The sequence below is a fragment of the Nesoenas mayeri genome, assembly GCF_963082525.1.
Source record: "Nesoenas mayeri genome assembly, chromosome: 11".
Taxonomy (NCBI): domain Eukaryota; kingdom Metazoa; phylum Chordata; class Aves; order Columbiformes; family Columbidae; genus Nesoenas; species Nesoenas mayeri.
In genome coordinates this window covers 10,622,611-10,648,417 of record NC_137563.1, presented here as the reverse complement: position 1 = coordinate 10,648,417, position 25,807 = coordinate 10,622,611, and the positions used below count along the sequence as shown (strand labels likewise).

Sequence of the window (25,807 nt, the reverse complement as noted above, 5' to 3'; positions counted from 1 at the left end):
AACCTCATCTCCGCGTCTGTTCAACCCCTCCAGGGATGGTGACTCCACCACTGCCCTGGGCAGCCTGTTCCAATGCCCGACAGCCCTTTGGGGAAAGAAATTTTTCCCAATATCCAATTTAAACCTCCTCTGTCGCAACTTGAGTCCCTTCTCGGTGTTCTCTGTGGCCCTGTTAGTCGCTCAGGGATGGTCTTGGAAATGCCACATAACCTGGGTTTCATCTTTTATGTTAGAAAGTTTAAAGAATGTGAAATAGCAGCATGCCAGGCTTTTTGCAGTGTTATAAAGCAAGTAAAAGCTCTGAAGACCCAGGCTCCATCATCACCTCTGCCAGACTTATTGTCGTGCATGTCTCCACATCTCTGTTCTCTTTTTGTCTTGGACCACAGATCCTCCTGTGCAGAAGGGTCCTCCACTGCCTCCGGTCCAAGTCTATGCAGAGTCCAACAGCTCAACTTCCATATGGCTCAGGTGGAAGAAACCTGACTTCACCACAGTCAAAATTGTCAACTACACCGTGCGCTTCAGCCCCTGGGGCCTGAAAAACGCATCTCTCGTTACATACTACACAAGGTAAAGCAGGATGCTAAGGGTTCATCCGCCACATATTGCTCATGTCAGGAATAAACACAGGGCAGGAGGAATATGCATGGAAGTTCCAGGGCTGAGCAAAACCTGGGTGTTTTACATGCTGGAAACATCTGCATTGCTCACAGATACATTCAGAGCTGGTGGATTGTGGCATTTGAACTTGTCCATGACTTAAATACCAAGGAATCATTTACTGGCTGGTCTCTGCATATTTTCTGCTCTGGTTGAACCTCACATGCTAGTTGCCATGTTAATAACAAAGCCAGGTGCAATTATGACCAGTCTCAAAGCATTCATGATTTGTGAGATGGTCCTCACAAGTTTGGTTTAAAAACTGTCAAGAGTTTAAGCAGTTAAAATAATTTAGGGATGTATTTTAAATCTGGATTCCAGTGCAGGTTTTCAGGCTGTGTTTTTAAGCTTTTCTCAGCAAGTACATCAGAAAAGGTCCTGGAGGCTGGGAACCTACTTTGCTCTGTATTTGAGACCTGAATACTGTTAATGTCACATGACTGCAGGAGATGAAACTTTAGGTGAAAAATCAAATACTCCTCCGAGAGTTAGGATAATCTCTTACAGTGCTTCTGGTAAGGTGTCGAGGTGACAGTGGGTGGGAGAAGCATCTAGTGTTCATGGCCTTGTGCACGTGTCCTCTTTTGGTAGCTCGGATGAAGACATTCTCATTAGTGGGTTGAAGCCCTACACCAGGTATGAGTTTGCTGTGCAGTCCAACGGCGTTGGCATCGATGGGCCCTTCGGCAGCGTGGTGGAGCGGTTCACCCTTCCTGACCGTGAGTATTTGTGGGAGTTGAATCTTGATTTCTCCTGGCTTTTCTTGAATCTCTGAAATGCCTCCTGGTGTACTACTGAGAGATGTGGTGATCTCAGATCACCTCCAGGCTCTGGTGTCCCTGAGTACACAGAAGTCTGAAAGCCACTAAGCATCCTGGTAGCTTTCCCAAGCCAAATGAAGGAGTGCTGCTTTTTAAACAGAGACAAGCATGTAATGAGAAGTAGGACAACAGTTGCTGTTACTGTGGGATTATCTCTACGCTCAGAGAAATCCTGCTCATCAGCGATTGCTCCAGTATTCAGCTTCACAGAGCAGCAGTGATGGGCTTCAGAGGTGTTATGTCCTGCTCCTAGCTGGGATTATTTGCGGTTCAAGCAGGGCTTTGGGGATGGTGGAGAAGAAAGCAACGGGGAGCAAGGGTGTGCTAGGAATGTTCTTTTAAATATAACCAACATTGCACAGCCTCAAACTGAGCTGCATGGCAGCATTTTATAGAATTGTTTTGGTTGGAAGGGACCCTAAAGATCGTCAGGTCCAGCTGTTAACCATGCATGCAAATGTGACCGTGCCATCATGAAGAAGGATTCACAGAAGGCCTAGAGCAAACATCGCGCCCTTCAGGTTGAATGGTGCTCTTCTCATTTCTGCCGTTCAGCTGGGTCTTTGCTTGTCTCTCCCAGGTCCCTCAACTCCTCCGTCTGACCTGCGGCTGCACCCGCTCAACCCCTACGCTGTCCAGGTGCACTGGTGTCCCCCTGCTGAGCCCAACGGCATCATTGTGGAGTACCTCATTCTCTACAATGCAAACAACACGCAGCCTGATGACATGTGGACCTTGCTGACGCGAGAAGGTGAGCATCCTTGAGGTAATACCCCACCAGGTCTTCCTCCTCCTGCCGTCTTCCCTGCCTGTGGAGCCTTGCATGGTCAGTCCTGCTTTGATTTTTGCCTGATTTTTGCCTCACTTTGAGCAAATAGATATAAACCTTAAAGAGCTTGTGCTGCCAGCTTTCTTGGAAATAAGCTGGGCCTTGCTTCTGGTCATATAGGAGAGTCCAGGGACATGACTCCTGAAAGACATGAGATCATACATATCTAGGGCTGAAATAGCCATTATCATCCAGCAAACATCCTGCAGATACAGGCTGGCAGCCAGTAATTCCTAGGAGAACGTATGCCAGCCACACCACGTGCAGTATGTGTCATCAGCTCTTTAAGCAGCAAGTTCATTAATACCAAAGAGGTGTATGAGTCAGTTCTTAGAGGTCAGGACACAAAACACCTCATTTCTGAAGGTCCAACAGAGTTCCGTTGCTGCTTTGCTGTAGCCTCTGAATACTCTTGAAGCTGCACATTTTAAACCTCTTGTGACTTGTTTTTGATCAGGAAATATCTTCAGCACTGAAGTGCATGGCCTGGAAAGTGATACCAGATACTTCTTCAAGATGGGAGCAAAGACAGTTGTGGGATCTGGTCCGTATTCGAATGTTAAGGATGTGCACACTCTCCGGGAGAAGTTGTCTGGTATGAATTTTTCCCTGTGTCCCATTACAGGAAGCGAGTTGTGTTGCTGAGGACTGTGGTTTGTCAACTGTGGTGTTTCTCTTTGCCAAAGAATTGCCTGATGTCACCACGCAGAATGCAGGATAAGGCTGTGTGAGGATCACAGCAGAGTCCTCAGACGTGCAGCTCCTCAGACAGCTCCAGAACCCATCCCGCAGCCCAGCTTCATCTCCCTTCCCCATCCCAGCTCCTCTGTAAGGGCACATGCAACCTGCATCTTGCTGCCTTTTTGTTAGGCCTGTGGAGCGTGAAATTAATGAATATACATAAATGGCGGTTTGCTTTAAGCTGCTCTAAATTGTCACTGCTAAGTATCTTCTTCTTTTGTGTGTATAGAGGCATCACCTATTTTTAGCGAAGGTGGTGCTTCTCCAAACATAAGACACTTTGTATATTTTCTTCCTGCTAGCAGCTGAAATGATGTGTCTGTCCTTGCCCTACTAGATGTTCTGGACATCCACTCTGTCACCGGAATCATTGTGGGAGTCTGCCTGGGGCTACTCTGCATTCTCTTCTGCATGTGTGCCAGCTTCCGCAACAGCAAGCAGAGGTGGGTGTCAGCTCTGGTGTGGAAGGAGACAAGAGATGCTGTGAGCTGCTCCCGTGTTCAGTGGGGCTGATGGGGATGTGGTGTGTGACAGTGGTTAATACAAAGATTGAGGCTCGGCAGTTCTAGCTGGCTAAGGAACATCTGTAGTGGAGGCTTTTCATTGATTTATTTTTCTCAGTAGTTTCTCTTTAATTTGCATTGCTAGACTAATAGGTTTAATGTCAGATAAATTTAAAAAACCAAACAAAACAAAAAAAAACAAACCAAAACCAAAACCAAACAAAAACACCAGACCACAAGGAAAAAACAAACCACTATCTGCGAGATTATTACCTGCATCTGTTAGAATCACGGAAGAGTTTGGGTTGAAGGGACCTTCCCAGCTCCCCCAGTGCCACACCTGCCATGAGCAGGGACATCTTCACCAGCTCAGGTTGCTCAGAGCCCCGTCCAGCCTGGCCTGGGATGTCTCCAGGGATGAGGCATCCAACACCTCTCTGGGCAACCCCGGCCAGGCTCTCACCCTCAGGGTAAAACATTTATTTCTCATGTCCAGCCTAAATCTCCCCTCCTTTAGTTTAAAACCACCACCCCTTTTCCAGTTGTAACATGCCCTTCTAAAAATTCTGTCCCCATCTTTCTTATAGGCTTCTTTTAAGTACAGAAAGGCTGCAGTAAGGTTAGTGTGGGCAGTATTTTGCTTCTGAGGTTGGACAGCTCTAAGGATGTCTGGAAAGGGATTGTTGGGAAAATGATGAAAGACTTCCCAGGGAGTGACAGGCTGTTTGAAGGAGAGTTGGACTCAGTCCAGATGCTGCTGCTGTCTGACTCCAGCCATGAGTCTGGGGCCTGGTTGCTTCCACAAGAACAGGCTGAGTGGGCCGGAGGGGTCACGTTCTCTGGCAGCCTGTGGCTATTTGGGACAGAGGAAGGTGAGGCTCTGAAATGTCAACTCTTGCTCGTTTTCCTGCAGGGAGGCCTTGCCTGGCCTGGATCCCCAGGCAGCCGGCAACCACACTTACTACCACCGGAGCAGGCAAGGGGTGGCGGCTCCCGGTGCCACCTCGGATTCACATGAGCTGGAGTCCCTCATGTCTCCGCTCCCTGAAGATGCACCCCTGCCCCTGGGGGACATCACGGAGCTGACGGAAGTGCACAGCCTCATCCACACCAGCCTCCCTGAGGACATCGTCCATGGGAAAAGGAAGGTGAGGACCATGGATGGGCTCCCACCCTGGGCAGGAGCCTTTGCTTGGTTTGTCTCTGCTGGAAAGCTGGGGTCTGATCTTGTCCTGGCTCTGCAAGGTGCTGTTAGTCTTGGCTGCAGACTGGGCTGGGCAGCCATGAATTTCCTTCTCTGTAAAGCTGACTGGCTTAATCTTGGCTGTCAGATCTAAGTTTGGGATCCCCGTGTCATCTACCACCCCTTTTTGTCTCCTGGCACAGTGACTCTTATCCCCAGAGCAGCCGTTACCCAAGTTAATGCTGCAGAAAGATGAGCTGTTCCTGTTGCTGTGGCATACAGGTGGTGTGAGAAAGTGGGACGTCCAGAGTAGTTGCTCTGCTTTCCAGGATACTCTTTTGCCTAGAAGCTTTGTCTATAAACATTGTGTTTGCTGGAACAACCTTGAAGATATAGAAGATGTGAAATTGTGTTTTATTTGTGAAGTTTATTTTTTGAAGTAGTCTTTTCCTGCCCTGCTTGGTTTGCCTGACATTCATTGTCTTTCACTCCTCCCTGCCCATTTCCTCTCTCAAGCTTGCCTGAAACATTTCATTCCATTAGGGAACCTTTAATTGGCCTAATTTAGTTAATCTGTTTATGTCTCTCTTTGTAGCCCAGGGAGAGCATGTAAAGTAATTAGGAGGTTCAGTAAAACAAATATATTGTAAGCACATGGGATTTCAGCGTTTGCATCAATGATGCGTTTGTGTGTCACTGGGGGGGAGGTGAGTCCAGGAGACCTGGCCAAGTGTGAGACCTGTCCTTGCTGCTCAGGGCAGCACAGGTCCAGGCTTTTGGAAACACAGCATCTTCCACTGGCTTTAATTGTCCTGTGAGCTGAAGCTGTTGCTCTTGGCCATCCCCAAGTACTGCGGCAGCTCAGCGCTCAGCTGAAGGAGAGGCAGTTTGCAGCCAAGCCACATCTATGAATTTTGTGGAATGTAGCTGCCTGTCTGGACCCAAGCTGGAGAGTGTGAGGAATTTCCTACAGCTCTTTCTGTTAAATAAGGAACAACTGTTTTCAGTGATGGTGACTTCTCCTGAGAACAGGTCAGGGTGGGGGGAAGTTCCTTCCCTTGGGAGGCCTTTCTGGGGTCAGCGTATCCAGATCTCTCTTCCAAAGCAGCAAACCTTTCTGCAAAGGTTTACACAAAGATTTTTAATGTGCATGGAGCAGGGGCTGGAGAGGGTAGAGCCAAGGCCTGGCTGCTGGGGGCTTAGCCTGAGAGCTTGGGGACCCCAGCATCTGTCGCAGAGGCTGGCAATGTCCAACAGCAGAATTCTGTTCAGAGATCAGAGCTTCATGATTCTGGCTGTAGTGGCTCTGCCTCCCTAACTGGATGGGGAAAGGTCATAGAGAGTTAAATTCACTGTGGATTTTTGCCAGCAGAATAAAGAGCTTGATTTTCCTTTTTTTGCTGGATGTGGCTAGAGAGGCAAGGATCACTGAGGAGCAGCTGCACGCAGCCACCCGCAGAGCAGAGTTGTCACCTGTCCTGCCCGGCAAGGATGACCTGGCAGGTGAAGGAGAAGTGGGAGCAACAGGCTGTTGTTGCCGGGAGCGGGCACTGGAGGGAGATGTGCTCCCACGCAGGACACTGCGCCCTCCGCTGCCCAGCTCCTGCTGGAAGTGCCACCTTAGCCAGCCCTGAGCACCACTGCATCCACCCTGTATTCACGTGTGTATTCAAGGGTGAAAAGACTCGGGCCAAAAACATCTTGATGCTGCAGTTGGTAAGAGGCCACATGTCTGGCTGGTGATGAGATTTTTACCCAGCTGGGCAGTGAAGGAGTTGGGCAGGACTCCTGAGCATGGCTGGACCAGCACACACATGCCTGGTCCCCATGAGAGCTGTAAATCAGAGTGAGGTGCAGCCAGGGGTCTGTGCACTCCCTGCTTGTAGACAAAATGGTATTAATGAAGGCCCAAGAGTGGGTTGTAGGTTTTCTGGGTTGTCTTGTACACTGCAAATAACTTCTTCCAGTGGTCATTTCAGCTGGACTTCCAAAACCTCCCCAGACCCTGCTTCAGCATGGCCAGGAGCTTTGTACCTTACAACTACCAGCTGCCTTTGTCACCTAGTCTTTTATTCTCTCATTGCGTGTGTGGTTGGGGCTGTGAAAACCCACAGCAAGGGATGTAGTAGAGCCACATGAAAAAGAAGATCCTTGTGGAAGGGAATTCCTGGTCCAGCCTGGAAAGGAGAAGCTCCCCAGGTGCTCTAGGTCGGGTACTATCACTTGCAGCCCTAGTCAATAAAGAAATGGAGTGAGAAATGTCTCAAGGATCCCTTTCATTTAACAGCAGATCATGTCACCACAGAGCTCAGGGTGTTGGCTGGGACAGACTCGTAGTCCGACGCTGCTGCCACTGTTGGGCAGCTCTGTGTAGCCGTGATGCTGAGGAACTGGCACCTCCAGGCCTGTGTGACCTTCTCCAGTTGCGCTCTCGCCTCGCCATCCTCAAGTTACGCTCCTGAGACCCGTTTTGTGTTGGCTGGGTGGCCCTTGCCATTAGCAGTGGCAGCAAGAGCTGCTCCCGTGCTTACAGGCTCTTCACACGCCGGCTCATTACTGAGCGTTTCATGGATGATTCTTCATAATTTTTAATTCTTGTGGCAGCCCAAGGTTCCACTGGAGCTTGGAGTCTCTGCATTGTCAGGGGATGTACAAACACAAAGAAGGGACTGTCCCTTTCCATACGCAGTCAGAAGTGAGTGAACATCACTTTGCAGGTGTGAGGACTGGAGAAGAGTGAGACCAAGGGCAGGAATAACAGCACTGCGGTTTGAACTGACTCCTGCAAAGAATCGCGGATGAGGGTTTTGAGAAGTCCCCTTGGCTGTTTTCAAGTCAAGATCACCATTTTCTTCAAACACAGGGCCATGATTCCTCTTGAGCTCTTCCAAGTAGTGCTGGGGGTGCTGGTTGGTGGAAGGTGGGACAGTCCTTGTGCTGCTGGGGAGCCCACAGGGGCTCTCTGGCCACCATGCCCCTTGTCACAGGACAGCAAGGTGCGCTGCAGCCGAGCTGTGGGCACGGGGCCCCTCTGGATTGCAGAGCAATACACTCAACTGTTTAGCAGACCCTTTTTCTTTCTTTCTGTGTGTTTCCCAGTGGTCACACACAAGGATTTGTAAATATGCTGACACGTGATTTTCCTCTCTTACTCTCTTCCCAAGTGACCCTCAGACCAATGCCCGACATAGCCCATGCTATAAACGACACGGTAACGCACAGGCTGTGGGGATGCAGCTCTCTTTCCCCCGGCAGATGGACTGAGGATGATAAAATGGCTTCACTCCAGACGTCTCTGTCACTGTTGCTTTTTGGCCAAGCAATTTAGGGGGTGGGAGAGAATGTTAAAAAGCATCTGCTTTCCATGGAAGACTTCAGCTTTTCATTGAATGAAGCCAAACCCAAGTGTTTTGGCTTGGAAACGTTTGCTGTTGTGCTTCTTGCAAGCTGGAACCTTCCTTGCTTGCTGCCTGCTCCTTCTCTGTGGGCCTCCTCTCCACGGAGACTGCATTTCCCATGAAGGATCCCCGTGACTCGGTGAGCAAAATCTGTAACGCATCAGGGAACTTGGATCTACCCGGGTTGTTTGTCATTTTCCTATAGAAGTTTTTTCTTCTGGCAAAAAAAGAAGTCCCAGTGTTTTCCGAAAAGTCTTAGATGAGAGCTGTGCTCCTGTTGACAGGGAGCAGATATTCTGCTTTATCTGCTGGGGAGAGATCTGTGTTGTGTTGTGTCTTGTTTCGAGGTGCAGCTGCGGGCAGGGATGCCAGGATGTTTGCATGACATGGAGCTTTTCCACTCCCTTTGCTGGCTGTGGTGTCATTCAGCAACAAATCCTTTCCCTCTGCTATGACACCCTTAAAATTTAGGCACATCTGAAATGTCCCCAGCCTTGTTCTGTAGAGGATTTCAAGCTAGTTTAAATAACCTCCTCATAAAACAGGGAAGGTTTCAAGATCAACAATTCCTATGCGTTCATTCTCAGCTCATATATTTGCGTGAAATCATTACTTGTCACTGAGAAGGTAACATGATCTAGGCACATTTTTACCAGTTGGAGTTTCTATAAAAAGGCTAAAATGAAAAGGCTTGTTTGCTTTGATAAGGATTTAGCTGTAATGGAAACACCTTTTATTGGAAGATGTTTTTATTAGTTTTCATTCCTGTGTTTGCAGTGAGCTGACAAAGGGATTTTTCCCTCTTTAAATTAGTACTAGACTGACACTCCTTGCCTTCATTCCTCTATTGTAAAAACCAAGCGAACATTTCCTTGTCTTCCTTCAGCCATTCATTAGCCCCCGTCATGTAGAAAGAAATAGTATCATTTATTACACCAAAAGATACTGCTTTAAAAAAACAGAGAAGCTTTCAGGCATGCAAAACCTTCAGGTCTGTGATGAAAACAGACCTTGAGTTAATTGCCGCTGCCCAACCTTAGAGACTAAGCCCCAAGAGTGATTTTATTTTCTTTTCCCTCTCAAACATAATGTGCTTGAACAACATGTGGGATATAGGCCATGTTGTGTGGCTGGTGGTTTGTTCTGTTTGCTGAAAAGTTGCAAACTGGTACAAAACAAGTTTGTTCTTCGTTGCAGCCAATTTCAGCCAGAGCTGAACAGGCTGTTCCCGGAGTCATCAAAACCTATGTAAACACGGCAGATTGACATTTCCGCTAACAGATGGTCCTTTGGGATCGCAGCAGAGCTGCCTGTTTCTTTCCATGTTTTTTGGTATTCACAAGATGCCTGCAAGAAGGTTTTCAAGTTTGCTCTGCGTGTGTGTGTGTGTGCGCGGATGATGCTCAGATCTCCCTGATGGCAAATACGCATGGAAGCATCTATAACAGGACACACATTTGTGTGCATGTGTGCATATTTGTGTAGGTTCGGCGCTGAGATTTCTAGGCAGTATTTGCTCAGTAACGTATGTTCCTTGGAAAAGGCACAGAAGCCATCAGTCAGCGACAGAGCTGCAGAAAGCCGTTCAGATGGCAGCAGGAGCAAATTGAACACGTTCCTCGAGTACTCGCATGTAGCGATATGCCTTATTGTGAGCTGTCTGCGATTGCTTGGCTGATTTCTTTGCTATTAAAGTGTAGTTTAATGATTGTCCAGTTAGAAAGGGAGCAATTAGGGAATACTCTTGGCTCAGAATATATTGCTCAGGATCATGGAGAGAGGAATGGCAAAGGCGCTGCCTCCAGCATCCACTTCTAAATGAGTGAATGCTTGACATCCACAGCGCTGGGTTTGGACATCACTGTTCTGTAGGCCCTTTGCTAATTGTTTTTTGGGGGAATTGATCCTGAGCTCCAAAGCTCCCATGACATGGGGTTGGTGCTGGACTCTGCTCTACCTCCCACAGTGGGTTGAGTCCCTTTGGTGCTGGAGTTGGGGTGGGCAGAGGCGAAAGGCTTGGGCAGCCCTTCAGTGCATCCACGAGCACTTTAACGTGCCTTCTGCTGGCACCGACAGTGCGTGGTAGCATTTGCTTCTTGCTAAATAGCTGACTTTGGAATGCCTGGCTTGCACACAACATCTGGTTGTGTATTTCTACCTAATTTCTAGCCAGATGGACTGAGGCATGAGGAGGTCAAATGACTCACGCAAGGTCAGGCTGATGTCAGAAATCTCCTTGCTGTCGCGGCTCGACTCGTGCTATGGTGATTGTTGTTGGAACAGGTCTGGCCTGTGTGAGCAGCGGCCACGTATGTGGAGCAGAAACCTGGGTTTCTCTTTCCCGACAGTGAGAAATAGGTGGTTAGTGGGTTTGAGTAGATGTGCCATAAACCTTCATGCTGTGCTGCCATCATGGTCACATCACCTCTATTCTGTATGCACGTGCACACTGGCAGTTGTGTCAGATCAGGATTTTCTCTTCACTTCAGCCTTGTGTCATCCTCTCTCTGTAATCCAGGCACTGTGTAACAAGCCGAGATAACCAACTCCCTTAAATCAGAACATGCGTACATGCATTTGTATGTATACATATGTGAGTCAGTAGCAAGGCTGAGCTCAGGTAGATGCAGGACAGCCCAATAAAATCAAAACCTGGAAAGAAAAGACTTTTCTGCCTGTGAACTAATAGTCTGAGCTGTTAAATAACTTCAGCTCTTAAAGGCACACATTTCCCATGCACAGAGGTGTGCATTCAACAGTTTATTACAAGGGGAAGCTGAGAGAACCCAGAACAAATTGCGTTCAGCCCATATAATTTAATTAGATCTACAAACAAGGTAACACTGGTTGCCCAGGGGACTTAAAGCCAAACTAAGAATTGCTTGGTGGTCTGTTGCAAAAATAAATAAATAAGTAAATAAAGCCCCCAGTTTTGTGCCTCTGTGTTGGTGGGGAATGGCAGAGTGTTTACCCAAGCCTTAGCTGACAGCAGGAAATGTGTCTGCACCGCCGGGCAAGCTGTGTAGCATCATCTTCGGCTCTTGCCAGAGTGCACGTGCTGGTAGATGCAGGCGAGGGTCGTTCTCCATGCTGCAGAGCATCGCTTGTGCCAAAGCCTATCGTCATTCTGCTCCAGATTTCCACTGTTCCTTTCCAGCTTTGCAGTGTTTTGCAGGAGGCTCATGCTGCTCTGCATTGTTTGCAGCTTTGCAGGGAGTTGATTTCAGTGGAGATGTACGTGGTGTCTTGTGCCATGATGTACCTGCTGGTCTCAAAACTTGAGAAGTGGTGGAAAGCCCCTTATGAGACCAGTTTTGAACCATCTGGCAACTTTTATCTGTTTGCTCTGCATCAGACAATGTAACAGAGCAGTAAAACCTGTTGTAGTGGGGTGACTGTGCCAGACGGTTGCAGCGAGCGTTATTTTGATGCCATCAGAAATATTCTCTGCATTTAACTCGCGTCTTCTAACACCGTGGTATTTTCACAACTTGCACTTTTTCAAGTTGCTTCTCATTCCAAGCTTACAAGGAGCAGAATCTGTATCTGTGATAACTGGATTTTTTCTCCTCCCGTTTTCCTTCTGCAGTCTTTGTGGAATAAATCAGCCAACCAGCCCTGGACAAACAGCATCGCCAGATACGGGGAGAGCATCACAAAAGAGCCTCTCTCTGCTGTGAACGGGTCACTGAAGCTCCCGTCCAGCGCGGGGCAGAAGCTTTTGTTACAAGCTCTGGTTTACGATGCCATGATGGTGGGTGTCTTCAGTGCTTTATTGACTCATGTATTCTGATGTGCTTTTTCTATTTATGCTCCCTGTTGCCTTTTCTCCTTTTTGCAGCACAGGAGAACTTGTTTTCTCCTCTGAGCTAGCTTTAGTTGGCTGATAACGGGCTTTATTTTTTTTCCTGTGTATAGGAGTGTATTCTAGTGAGGTTGGTGGGATTTGAGTAAAAGCTGCTTGATTTTTATTTTATTTTATTTTTTTAAGGAGTCAAAGATCAAAGGTTGATTTAAACTTTTCCCAATATGGCAGAACTTTTTCCACTGCACTTGTCTTCTTTATGTGGGTGCATAGATTGGGAGGAAATCCTGTTTCTGAAATTGCTTCCTTAGAATAAATACGCACTCTGGTGTTTGGGAGAGTTTGTACAAGGATTGTGATGTCTGTGCCACAAAGTGAGCTGACACCTGCTCAGGTTGACTCTGTACCACAAGATTTCTTTGGTTATTGCTTTAAAAAGTTTGCTGTCCTCCCTCCACTCCCAGCAAATACTTCTAAGTAACCTACCTGTGTTTCCTTCCTAGATAGCAGTGTGAAAATCAATTATACACAGGATGTAATTAACGTTGTGGATAAAGACAGTGTTTTACAACCCAGTTACAGGGCATCATTTACGGCACAGCTAACCCATCAGAGTTTGTCAACAAAAGGAGAAAAGTGTTAAAATATGTAAATGATGCACAAAGTTGGCTTCAACAGAAAGCGCAAATTACACGTGGGATATCTCTCGCTTCCACACTTTGAATTGTCTTCTTGCTGCTAAATCACAGCCCAGAAACTGAATGCTTGTTGCCTGGAGAGCTCTTTGTGAGCTTCCAAAATAATCTGCCTGTTAAATTACAGAATTAAAATCTAGCAGAGTGACCTGCTTCTTAGCCAGCTTTGTGGAGAGCTGTAGCCTTTAACTCCACTTGAACACTGCGGAGGAGAACCAGTTGGTTTCTTTCTGAATTAAAGTGCTTGAATTTACACAAACGTTTGCAAGCTGTGACAAAGGCTCTAATGAATATTTTGTGAAACGTAGCCAAAATTAAACCTGGGAAGTGAAGGGAGCCCTGGTATCGAGCTGTGGGTCTATGTCATGAGCTATCTCAAGCCAGTTTTCTAGGTTGCTGCCCACTTGCCCTCTAGGTATCTGGCCCTTAAAATGGAAACAAATGGGTGAGTGTAGAAAATGGTGGCCTTTGACAAGAGGCTGGGAGGAATGGTTGCTCCAGCCTGCCAAGCAACTGTGGGCAAATCACTTCACTCCTTTGGGACTCGCTTACCCGAATGTAAAATAGGAATAATGATCCTGAGGTAATTTGAGATGCTTCTTAAGACTTCAGCTCTGAGAAACATATCAAGATAATGCTTAATAGAGGCATGTGTACATCCCATTGCACTCTGTGGGATTAAAACCAGATACATTTCAGTGCTTGGTTGGGTCACAGCCTCAATTATCTGAATTTCATTTACTTTACCTTCCTTTTTTTTTCTGTTTGATAACAGAATGAAGCAAAGAAAAGCCACCCGCCAGCTACCCTCCACCAAGTGGAGGCAGAGGTCATTGTCCATTCTGATTTTTCAGCCTCTGACAGAGACTACGAGTCCCAGCTGCACGCCCTGGAGAGTGAAGAGACAGAAACCGAGGACCAGGAACCTGAGGAGGTCTCCTCCGGAGAGCTGGCTCTTCCCAGTTCTCCCAGTCCCCAGCAGGATGCTCACCCAGTGTTGGGGGGCTGCACGGGCGATTCTGAGGTTCAGGCCCAGGATGAGCTATTATGTAGCGACAAAAAGGTGAACCAAACAGAGGCCGTTGGCACCCATGGGCTCACCAACGGCTTCCACAGGCATGGGGAAAGTCTGGATTCAGTGGAAAGCGGAGATTCGGACTCCATCCAGGATGGTGCAGGGGATGCGCAGCCAGTCAAGTGCCAGTCGCTTTCCCTGGCCCCGGAGGAGTCCCCTCTCTGTAGTAACTCTGGTTTAACCATTTCATCCTCAGCATCTGAGAACATGGCACGTGTCCACAATCATTAAAGAGTGAACTAATCTGATTTTGATCATGGGAGAGCTGGAAGCACTAACAAGGGCCTGTCCCTGGGAGGTGCTGCATGCCCTCGACCCACTGAGCCCAGCAGGAACTCAGAAGGTGCAGCATCTCACCAGAGCGAGATTCAGACCTCTCAGCTGTACATATTGCCTTCAAGAAACCAGTGGTTTCAGTAAGGGTCCATCTTCTTCCCGCTGAAGCTGATGAGTAACTCAGTTTTTGTGGGAGCAGGATTGAGCCATCTGTCAAGGTCTGACATGAAACCACGGCTAGAACAGAGCCTTCCACGCTAGACTGGGGCTGTCACTTCGCTGTAATCCTCGAGGCGACTGGCAACACACCTTTTAAGGCTGGGAAGAGCCAGGGTGCAGCGAGTGGTTCTTCCCAACTGTCTCTTCACCAGGGAGCACCTTGGCACTACCTGCTGCCTGGCAGCATTGGGATGGATGTTGTCAGGAGTTCTGTGAGGGGGTGGACACCAATGAAACAACTTCAGTGAGCTGGAACCACCAGGCTTTTCTGCCCTCCCGTGGTTAAAAGGATTATAAGGCTCTCTCTGTGCACTACCGCAGTAACTATTACTAGCAGGCTGATGTAGTGGCCTTTTATTACACACTCTACGAGTGCCTCTAACAACTTGTACTATATAGAACCTTCTTCAGTGTCTGGGTCCTTTCACCAACCTGGACTTCGGTTTATGTAGGTTCTTGTACCTAATATTTTAGGTACACGTCTGTCCTTTTAATGTACAACATGTATTTTTATTTCCTTGGAACATCTTTATATTATTTAATTTTATAAAGTGGAGTAGTGCGTGGTATAGAGTAGCATTTTTACTACTTCTCTCTTTCTTTATTTTTTTCCTCCCTAACAACACAACTACCTCATGTCTGTTGGAGAAAAAAAAAAAAACAAGCAGTAGATCTACTCTTTTGTTATAGTCCATTACAGGTTTTAACTTATTCTTATACTGCCTTTTTCTAAAGAATATGTTTGCACTGGTTGTTGACTCTTTTTTAATGCATAGTGCTGCAGATCTGATGTCTCTCTTGCTTTGTTTCTAAGCGTTGCTGTAGGACACCTTCCCCACAGCTGGAGAGTTGGGTTGTGTTTCTCTGTAGGACTGTTTTGCAGGAGCTGGCCAAAGGAGACTGCTCCAGCTGGCAGGGTGTTGATCCATCTTTCCTTGAGAAGCTTATACTAATGAAGAGAAAATCGAACCAGTTAATTGCAAAAATTAACTTGTGATCTTGGGGAAAAAAAGAATCAACTATTACAAAACTAACTTGTGATCTTGGGGATATCTATTTCTCTTTTTGTGCCCAAGTAGAGACAGCTCAGATGATTTTGGTTTCCAGAGGGAAGCTCTCAGCCTTCTGCAAGCATTGGACTTGCTGAAGGCTTTGGATGTACAGGAAGTTTTCCAGTCACTTCTGAGAGTCCTGGGTTTGGGTTTTTTTTCTTTCTTTTAAGAGCAGAGACTACCACAACTTAAAAATTAAAATAAAATCTTTCGTCTCCTACTAGTCTGCTTTGAAAATCATCCAGTGACTCTTCTTGCTGACACTGTTTGCTGCTGATATTTCTCTCAGCCCAGTCTTCTGGTGTTGGGTGAACTTTTCTCTACCAGTTCTTTGGCCTCTGGTTTGACTGGGAGGTAACAAGGACCAGTAATTCTGTTCATTGGGTGTTTGGTAAATGTTCTGCCTTCCTGGAGGATTCAGATATCGGGCTGTTTGTTTAAAAAGAGAGAGAAAAGATGCCCTTCTCCCTCTTTTCTTACTGAAATTCCCCCAAAGCTATATGGGGAGCTGTGTGCTGACCTGAGACCTTGTAGAAGACTTTAGACTTCGTTTTCTTGTGGTGAAATCTGGACTGAGATACCACAGCTTGCAGCAAGGACGACCTTGCTCCACGAGCATCCTGTTCCCGCTTCTGTTGTGAAGAGCCATGTCACCGTGTGCCCTGTGTTTGGAGCTGCGCTGGACCAGCCCACGTCCTTGCAATCCTCGCTCAAACCCTCCGAGCTCCAGCTCTTCATTAGAGGAGTATTTGTTGGGAAAGATATTGAAACTTCCACCACTCCCTATCCTGCAGTGTTTCCTCCCACCATGACACCCTGTTCTGGTAACTGTCTGGAATTCCACTCGTTGCACTTACTCCGTTGCTGCAGCTGCTGCTTGGTATCTTGAAGAGTCTCAAAAATGCTGTTCTGTGCTCCAGAACACCATGATTCTGAAAGGCTTTGGCACACAAACTGGAAATCAGTGCTGGTGAGCAGGCTGGGCAGGAGTTAGTGCCAGAATGAGGAGCCAGAAAGGCAAGAAATCATAACTGGGCAGAGGAAATGTGTAATTAACCTCCAGAACTCATCGCCACAAGACTTTGAAACTGATGACTTAGCAGGGTTACAGATAAGGCAGCGAAGTGTTATTGCAGGCAATGAGGGCAATTCACAGTTATTTGGGAGCGGATGCAGCCGCAGAGGTATAAACCCTCCAGCTGTGGAGGGCGGGGGCAGATTTCTGCAGCTGGACCTCAGTTCACAGTTGTTTTCACGCAAGAGTCCTTGTCCTTCCCCAGTGACAGAACAGACCCTGCACATGCTGCTTTGCCACTGCTGATGTGCAGAAAGGGAGAAGGACCTTCCCTCCAGAGGAACCCTGGAGACTTCACCTCCAAAACCAAGTCACCCACCTGCAAGCATGACAGGCTGCCCAGGGACTGCTTCTGCTCAGCGCCCCGGCTGCCAGAGGGCACTGCCGGGGGGAGTTTGGCCACCAGTGGGTACAACCGGGGTACCTGTGTTCTCCTCCTGGTTCCATGTCGTGACACTACCTGGGGCACGTCACGTACCGGCCCTGAGCTTTCCATCTGGGGAGTTGTGAGGATAGAGGCGTAGTCCAGGGCCTGATTTAGGAGTGTGCCACAGTTTTGGGGGCATTACTTTGAACTTCTGCACCCTCTGCTCTGTCCACACTGACTTTAGCAACCCTATAGCCATGGGGTGTGCATTGCCGATCTGCCCAAAAGCCCTCCCTGCCTATCCCCAAAGCCAACACAAGCAGGCATGGTGTGGCATTGCTCCCCTGGGTCACCTTGGGCCAATCACGAAACCACCAAGTTAGTTCCATACTCCGAGAGCTTTTGGGGAGATGCGGTAGAGTACAAACAATTCTACTTATGCATCACAAAAATACCTTTGTCTCGTCATGCTGAGGCTCATTCTGATCTTGTTACAACTCACCAAATTGTACCAGAGAGCGAAACTGGGAGCGTTGGGATGTCCAAGTGCTGCTGTGCCCATGGACTGGTATTGCAGACCTAAGCTGCAGAAATCAAGGCTGTTCCCTCGGAGCTGAGAAATCGCCACCGACCGGCAGCAGTGAAGCTGCTCTCTGGATAAATGTGTGTCCACGCAGTGCTGGGTGTCCTCGTCCAACTCACCTGTGCCTGGTCGGGGTCCCCCCCGTCCTGAACACATGTGGGACCTCTCTAGTCTCGGCTAGAAATGAATGGAAGAAGACAGATAGTGCACATTTTATGTGTAAAGCTGAAACAACCAGTGCATATATTTTTTTATCATGAAATAAGTAGCTTTCTTGCAGATTTCTCACAGACACACAAACTGTTGATACCTTTAATTACCCGTCATACTTAATGTATGTTCCTACCCATCAAGCTCCTTTCTCCCTTTTCTTCCTTTCAGTAACACTAAAGATTATTGCTGTTCAACTTTTTGATGGTGTATATTGTTTTACATTGTTAAAATGTCAGGTTTGTCTCACTGGCATAATTTTGTAGTATTAATGTTACCATTTGGCTACCTGTATATTCCCCATGCTGCTGCGAGAGTCACAGTTATCATCCTGCTGTTTCTTTTAATTCCTTGCTATATGAAACACATGACTTGGATAAAAATCTCAACTTGTAGTTGATTTGATTTCTTGCTTAACAGACAGCAAAGTTCTGGTTTAAGTAGTTCAAATGAGATAATTTATAATTTAGGTTTTGAGATTTTTTTTACATTACTAGCTAACAGTCCTGAGATCATCCCATGAAATATGCTGTGTAAGAAAACAACCATTTCCATAGAGCACTATGTATGGTTTTGATCTCATTAGAAATAGATGTTTTGAAGGGATCATCGTGTCTTTTCTAATCGATACTTTTGTTAGAAAAGAGGTGTTTAGTCCAGCAGAAACCCACCATCTAGTTCTGTTGTATTCCCTTGCTAATATTTTAAAATTAAATTTCATTTTATTTTCTACACAGTGCGTAAGGATGTGTAACCAGAACTTTATCTCCTTAGAAGACTGTGTCTGTGTTTGGCTCCATGCTGTACTTAATTATAACTTTCTTTCTTCAGAGACTGTTCTTACTCCACAAATACTCTTTAGTGTTAAAGTGTAAGAAGACATTGTCCTTATATTCCTTAACTAATGGGTTATTAATAAAATACTTTTAAAAACGAGTGGAATTTGTCTCACAGTTCAGTCTATTATAGCTCTTACTCCAAGAAAGGTGTTGTGGAATACTGATCCCCTGGATTTGGGATGGATCTCAAGTCCCTGGAGCTGTCAGACCCACGATGGAGCATCTTCCACAGCACGTTTGTACCTCGCGGTGGGAGCAGGAGCCAGGTTCCATGTTTGTGCCATAACCCTGGGGGTCGGGAATGTGGGATGGTGGTGGGTCCCTGGTTCCTTACGGATTCTTCAGGGATTTCAGGTGCGGGCACAATTTGGATTCATTAGACGCTTCTTGCTGCTTGCTCATTTCTCAGTTTTGAACTGATTCCTGTAAGACAAAAAATTGTCTAGTTGTTTTATACTTTATATGGCTGAGGAATTTTTTTAATGTGAAAAATAATAAACAAATAGTGAGACTTCTCTTGGATCATGGGCTGGGCCGAGCCCTCGGTGGCTGGCGTCCAGCGAGATTGGCGAGAGGATATCTGGCAGTGCCCGAGGACACACTATTAACCTCCCATGCATCTCCTTTTCTTCCTAGGATGCATTCCCGACTCAAGTAGATCGTTTCCATTATTACTTTATGCTGCCAGGACTATGGAGCCATAAAATCTCATTTTATCTGCATTACAGAGGTAATAAATCTCCACTTAGCATCGTGTTCTCTGATAGTGTTTAAAGGGAACTGTGTCAGACTGTGGAACTCGAGTCTCGCCCCTAACAACAGGTAACCCCACAAATGAGCAAGGAAGGACCTTGTGGGGGGCCCTTATACAGTCAAAAGTGGAGGGAAAAGGGTTTCTGCTGGAGAAAGCAGCTTCCGGGAGCACGTCCCAGGGCTGTCCCACCACTGCTGGGACAGCTCTTGGCTCCATGACTCGAGGGGTGCCAGGACTTTGGTTTCCCTCCCTGTTGCTCACTGACCGCGAAACCAGTGCTAAAACCCCACATGTTATGTATGTAAGTGAAAGGCTCCCGAGCTGTTAGCAGACAGGGAAACCACAATTACACAGCGAATAATAAATGGAGTGAATTCAGACAAGTTAATCTCCCACTTCATCCGCTGAAACTACTAACGGTGTCTTGGGGAAACTCAGTTTGCCGTTAATTGGCGTAAATCAGGAGCGCTATTGGGGCTGATGGAAATTCGCTGTGCAAGGGGTGAGCGACACCAGCTCTTGTGGAGGAGAACCTTACGGAGGGGGAGGACAGACAGACGGACAGACGCTGTGCCCCTCTACAGGAGGGATGCACCCCACAACCTCTCTGCAGGGAAGCGTTTCAGGGCTCGGTTCGCTCCTGTAATCCTGCTGCTTTTCTAAAGTCTCTGGTTTCTGCTCGCAGTGCGATAAGCGAATTTCTGCCTCCAATACAAAGAAACTTTTTTAAGCCCTCATGGTTATGGAGGAGCACAGAAAAACACGAGTGCTTTGCATTCCTGCTCTCAGGTGGCTCTAAAGAGAGCCCAAACCCTCAATTTTTCTTTAAAAATCTCCTGGCTTTTCATGGGAGTCCTGTTATTTTGCAGGACTGCCCTGTACTTGTAATTTCTGAATGTGACACTAGTGATGTCACTGGTGTTATTTGCAAGACATGGGGCTGAACTTGGTGATGCCCTAAACACACAGCTACCTCCGCTGGTCACCGCCACTGCCACACTGGCTGTTGCCTGGGCACAGGAGCAAAAGCACCCGAAATCTCTGGTGTCAGGGGAAAATGAGCCCCGTAAAACACATGGCGCTTCATTTCCCTTGGAGTTACTAATTCCCACAAGCCATCCTCAGTGCCGGCAACAACTCAGGAGCTGCCGCGAGCCCATGACGGCTGCAAATGTTACAGAAACGCTGTGGGGGCCCCACGGCAGGAGCCAGGGAGACGGCTGGGAAACAGGAGCAGGGCTGGTGCCAAAAGGTCAGGGACAGCGCAGAAATTCAGATGTTACCGAGAGGCTGATGGAGCCAGAGCAAATACTTCCCCAGGCTGAAAGCAACCTCATACAGCTCAGCCCTCTGCTAAATGAGGGAGGCTTTAATGGGGAGCAGATGTAGTGACGTCTTCTTTCCTCGTTAGCTGACTCCAACGTGCTCGGGGTGCACCATCCAGGGGAGCCACATGTCCCTTGTCTTTACAAACAGTTTGTCACCAGGTTTCTGGGTACAGTTACAAGGTGTAGAAAACTGGTTTTTATTCTGAAAAAAAAAGAAATTAGTTAGGATCCACTTTCGTCTTTTTAGTGTATTTTTGTTTGTTTGTTTTCTCCAACAATAAAACAGACTTGGAACTGTCATTGAAGAGATGACTTTTGCGGATGATGATGACAGGGACTTGTGTTTGCAGAGAACATGGGCCAAGGGACCAGACAGGATCAGATACGAGGGCATCTTCATTGGTAAGCTGGCTGGTCCGACATCTCTGTGACTGACCCAGGTAAGTCACCTTACAATGGCATTTAAAAAAAGAGCACTGGAACAAGCCAAGTTCTTCTTGATTCCTGTCCTCTGGGACTTCCCAGACATGGGATCCCCTTATGGCCAAGGCTCTACGATCCTGCTCTCTTGCTTCCTAGGGACACCAGTCACCTCTGGGCATTGCCAACCACCTTGGTGGGTGCCTTTGTTCTTCAAAACAAAGCCTCAAAGTGAAATGGTTGGTGGAGCCAACCAGAAATTGTGCTGTCTCATCAGTGTTCTCCCTTGTTTTAATGGCAAGTTTTGGGTCCCCTCCAAGAGCTATGTGGGCTCCGGGGCAGGACACTGCCCTCATTTGCAGCCGCAGACCCAGACACCACTGCCAAGACCTGGTCTCTGAGCAGTGACGGGCAGGAGAGAGGCCCTTGGGCAGAAAGCAAGAAAACTGCTTCATGGGTCACCACCACGGTGTGGGAAGGCCCAGTTCCAGCTGCTGTCCCCTGGGGCATAATGGGCCAGCCGGGACCAGCCTGGATCCCTGGAGGGCCTTCCTGCTCCGGGGCTCCGCAGTGCTGCACGGGGCTGGGCATGAGGGGGACCATGACAGGGCACCTGTGAGGGGAGACCTGTGAGGTGGCCTCCGAAGGGAGCCCACTGGGGCTCCGGTGACAAGGCTCTGCTGAGGGGAGCGCCATGAGGGGAGTGCCAAGAGAGAGACCATTACAGGGCTCCAGTGAGGTGAGACCCATGAGCAAAACCCTGTGAGGGGAGAGCCCCGTGAAGTAGCCCCAGCAAGGGCAGCGCCAGTGAGACCCCTCACACAGTCCCCACATAACCCGGGCGCCGAGCGGCCCCACGCAGGGATCCTCTCCCGCCGTTGCCGCCCCCGACCCCGCAGCCCGGCCGGACCCTGCGCGGCGCTGCCGGCGCCCTGGCGGATGCGCAAGATGGCGCAAGGCGCTGCCCGCCCGCCGCCGGCCCCGCTCCCTCAGCGCCGCCCCCGCCCGCCCGGCGCGGCGTGCTCGCGCGGAGGGGAGCAGCGCTGAAATCCGCTTTTTGGCTTGTTTGTTGTCTTTTTTTTTTTTAAACCCTTCCCCCCTCCCTCTTCCCCCTACAACTGGAGGCGGTTCTCGCTTCGCCTCCCTCCTTCCCTCCCTCCTGCGCGGGTTGCTCCCTCCCCGTGGGGCGCAGGGAGGCGAGCCCGCCCGCCCGGGATGCCATGGCTCCGCCGGGCTCCGCGCTGCCCGCCTGCCTGCTGGGGCTGCTGTTGCTCGGCTGCCGCGGAGGTAAGAGCTGGGGTTGGGGTTGGGGTTGGGGTTGGGCAGCGGGCGGGGGTCGGACCTGCCGTCGCCGAGCCCGGCACCGCTGCTGCTCGCCGTCGCCCTCGCCCCTCGGTCGGTTGTTCGGTCGGTCCCGTCCGCGGTCCCTCCCGCACTCCGCATCCCTCCGTCACCTCAGCGGTGGCCGGGGCTGTGTTCGTCGCCGGTCCCTCGTGTCCCTCCCCACGCCGCGGTCCGTCCCCATCCCCAGCCGGTCCCAACCCGGGTCGCTCCCACCCGCGGTATCGGGCTCCCGTGGCGGCTGAACGGAGCCGAACAGCCCCGGGGGCTGGAGGGGACCGAGCGCGGCTCCGCCACGCGTGTGGCCGCGGGGGCGGCGTGGGGATGCGCGGCCGCGGAGGTTCGGTCACCTCCGGCGCCCCTGAGCGGGGGCTCGGCCCTCCGGGGAGGCACGTTGGGGTCGTGGCTTTGGGCTGCAGACTCCCCTATCAGCCCATCCAGCACCTTCACCGGCAGCCAGCCCGAAGCGTGTCCCCAGAGCTGTGTTTTCGGTTGGACACCTCACTTGCGTGAAGGAGACTGGAGTGTTTGAGGGGCTGCAACCACGCTGGCCCCCATGGCGGGTGTTGGGGAGGGATGGGGTGGCTGCCGTGGCCATGGCGTGGTTGGGCGTCCGTGCTCAGAGAGCAGACCCGAAATCATCACGGGCGATGCGAGCGGGAGGCAGCGCCCACGTGAGCGCATCATGTTTGTCAGCAAAGCGGCGGAAAAGAACTGTTGGGCTGCGAGTTGGAGGGATGTCGGTGAGCTACTTTAAACCTACAAGTATTGTGCTCTCCTGGCTCGGGTCACACAGCCGCAGCCCGTAACACCACCCGCCAGACCAGGACTGAACTAGGAAAACATGAAAGGGCTTTTTCCCTGGACCTACTGTGCACATGATAAATTGCAATATTTGTACTGGTGATGCTGCTTAAGCGTGGGTCTAATCCAAGAAAGATGCTGTTCTGTGGCAAAATATCCCTGTGCCTCCTGGCCCCTCTTCACTTACCAGTCTTAAAGATAAGGAAAAATAGGAATTGTTTAAAAAACGTGCAAGCAGCCCAGCATGGTCAGAAGGAGAAAAGCATGCGTTAGATCAATCAGATATTAGCTGCTGGGGTGTTTAGGAAACCGGGCAGTGGGCTATTCCTACAATAAATCTCGCCACGTGGTTCGAGAAGGAGGAGAAGCCAGTGTAACTTGCAGAAAATATAAGTTATCCACAAATTGGATGTAACGGGGCAGGTATGGTTACTCTGTTGGCATTCCTGGGTATGCAGCAATGCAATGAGGATAGGTGGAGAAGTACTTGATTCTTGGGGAAGGAACGGAAAATAAGTGAATTTTTGAAAGCAGAACTTTAGTAAGTTGAGTTTGTGTCTAGCTTATCGCCTGCTGCTGTCCAAATTGTCCTGTTTGTGCTGCGACTCGGCAGCTCAGTGGCTCCTGACTTCGGGGTGTGCTTTGCTGGCACCACCAAAGAGCGCTTGGCTGCACTTTGAAAGTTTTTCCGTTCTGAGGTTTCCCCCCTCGGTGGGTTTATATGCTCTAGACACGGTTAACAGCGAGGTAATGTGTTTCTGCACTCTGCTGAATTTAATAAACCCTTCCGCGTCGCTGTCGCTCAGTGACAGAGCAGAAAGCCTGGCCGAGGGGACGGACACTGCGTGGAACGGCATGCTTCGCTTTCCCAACTCCCCAAAATGCTGCTCTGGTGACTGGCAACCCGGGCTTTGGGAGCTACTGGTCAGCGTGCGGGAGCAGGCTCAGCAGCGACACAGTATTTTCTTTCTTTTTTTTTTTTTTTTTAATTTCCTGGAGCTCTTTGTTCTGGGTGGTGGACAGCTTTTGTCTGTTATTGCTGAGCCCAGCATTCAAAGGCAGGCATTGGATACGAGGGGCTCTCCGGCTCTGCTCAGTAACAGCCTTGGAATTAAACATCGTCATTTATATTTAAGTAGGCTTAACTTCTAAATTATTGAAGCTATAAGCTTTCACTAATTCCTGTGGTTTGTTTTTTTTTTTTTTTAAGATGCAAAAAAAGGATTGCTTTCTCCTAAATTGGTGTCATACCCCATCTTTTTTTTTCTTAATATACATAGAGGGTATCAGGTATCATTTCCCCAGTAACACTCAGAGATGCTGTATGAAATTCAAGCCCACATTTGGGCTTTGTCTCTCTTGGGGAGTTCAACAGGAGAATCTCAGGAGGTGGATTTCCCACGTGGTGGATGCAGCGGGCGGCCCGTTGAAAGGGGTGCTTGTCTCACAACCCCGCACTCGTGCCCCATGTTTGGGACCCGTGCCGGGTGCCAGTGCACGGCCACCTGTCCCAGTGACACGCAAATATCTGGGGCCACCACGGTGCCAAAACTAAACTCATTGGAACTATCTAAAAGCCAGCGGATAGAGGGGGGAATAGGGCAGGTTGATTCTTTCTGGATCCATCCCACCACCTTCTTCTTCTTCTAATACCTGTCAGGCTCTGGACCTTGCACAGCACAAACTCCTGTGCTCCTGTAGAACCTGGCAGGGGGTCTCAAGGAGAGGAGCTGGGCAGAGGGTCCCAGATTCATGATGCCAGCCCCATTCACCTCTTTTCTCTTTCCTTCTCAATCCCAGTTCTGCTCCGTGTACCCTGGTGCCATCAGCCAGGCATGGGCCAGCATGGAGCAGCTCGGCAGCAGCCCTGCCCGGCAGAGAGCCGCAAAACTGCTCTCATTTTATGTGCCCAAATGACAAAGCCCCTCTCCCTCTTTTCTGTCCACATGAACTTTTTTCTTCTGATTTCCTCATTTCTGGAGAGTCCCCGCGTCACAGCATGTGAAGTGCCCAGCAGTGACACCGTGTGATGCCAGCCCCTCGCTCCACAAACTGGCTCCGGTGGGAGCAGGAAGGGATCTCAACATGGGGCAAGATGCTTTTCCGCCTTTCCTCTCCCTTCATGCTTTGCACTTCTGGGCTTCTGACCCCAGATATTGTCCTTTTACTTGACCTAACAAAACAATGCAGGAGCCCCCCCCTTCACAGATTAAGAATTCCCATTTAAATCAGCCGAATAACACTGGGCAGGGGCAGGAATAGTCCATTCAAAATTACTTTGAAATCACAAAGTTATTTGAACTTTACTGGAGCTTTTAGTTTTACAGAGTTTAGAAACTAATAAATTATGTAGCAAGGCTCATGAAAATCGACCTGAGTCCGTTATTCCAAAAGAATATGCAACATTTTGGTTTTGCAAGAAAATAAAAATAATTGTTTACAGATGTTCACGAGTCATTGGCAAGCATATAAAACTGATGGTTAAGGAGGAGAACATGTCAATAATTGCACTTTAAGAGAAGAGAGAGGTAAATAGGCGAGCGCATTGAGAAAAGCACCCGGCATACTGATCTGGCTTTGCTATTATATCAAATGTCACCGTTGTATCGCGCCCTCCACTCGAGAGGAGCCTGGTCACTTCACAACCCAGACCCGCTCCTGTGCTGGTAATCTAAATCCAGAGTTTCAGAGCAGAGTCAAGGATTTGCTGCCTTTTTATTTGTTTTTTTGTTCTTGCGCATGCAATTGTGTTGATGAAGCTACAGGCGAGTCAGGAGGATGTGGGTTGTGGCGGGTGATTCTGCCGAGTTGTGAAGGTGCTTTTGC

The 25,807-nt window shown here is 48.8% G+C and overlaps 2 protein-coding genes across 2 annotated transcripts in view; both read left to right on the top strand.

Moving 5' to 3' along the window:
• The window catches only part of IGDCC4 (immunoglobulin superfamily DCC subclass member 4), a gene marked incomplete at its 3' end in the record, with an annotated part of 83,871 nt that extends 69,927 nt beyond the window's left edge, over positions 1 to 13,944 (top strand). The window contains exons 13-20 of the mRNA XM_080351415.1: positions 390 to 573; positions 1,255 to 1,382; positions 2,065 to 2,235; positions 2,771 to 2,908; positions 3,392 to 3,497; positions 4,471 to 4,705; positions 11,728 to 11,892; positions 13,414 to 13,944. Of these exons, the coding sequence (XP_080207541.1) occupies positions 390 to 573; positions 1,255 to 1,382; positions 2,065 to 2,235; positions 2,771 to 2,908; positions 3,392 to 3,497; positions 4,471 to 4,705; positions 11,728 to 11,892; positions 13,414 to 13,944 (1,658 nt within the window). The remainder of the gene's footprint in view (positions 1 to 389; positions 574 to 1,254; positions 1,383 to 2,064; positions 2,236 to 2,770; positions 2,909 to 3,391; positions 3,498 to 4,470; positions 4,706 to 11,727; positions 11,893 to 13,413) is intronic.
• A 7,563-nt stretch (positions 13,945 to 21,507) lies between these two features.
• IGDCC3 (immunoglobulin superfamily DCC subclass member 3) overlaps positions 21,508 to 25,807 on the top strand; it is a gene marked incomplete at its 3' end in the record, with an annotated part of 103,100 nt that continues 98,800 nt past the window's right edge. Inside the window, exon 1 of the mRNA XM_080351267.1 lies at positions 21,508 to 22,123. Within this exon, the coding sequence (XP_080207393.1) occupies positions 22,057 to 22,123 (67 nt within the window). The 5' untranslated portion in view covers positions 21,508 to 22,056. The remainder of the gene's footprint in view (positions 22,124 to 25,807) is intronic.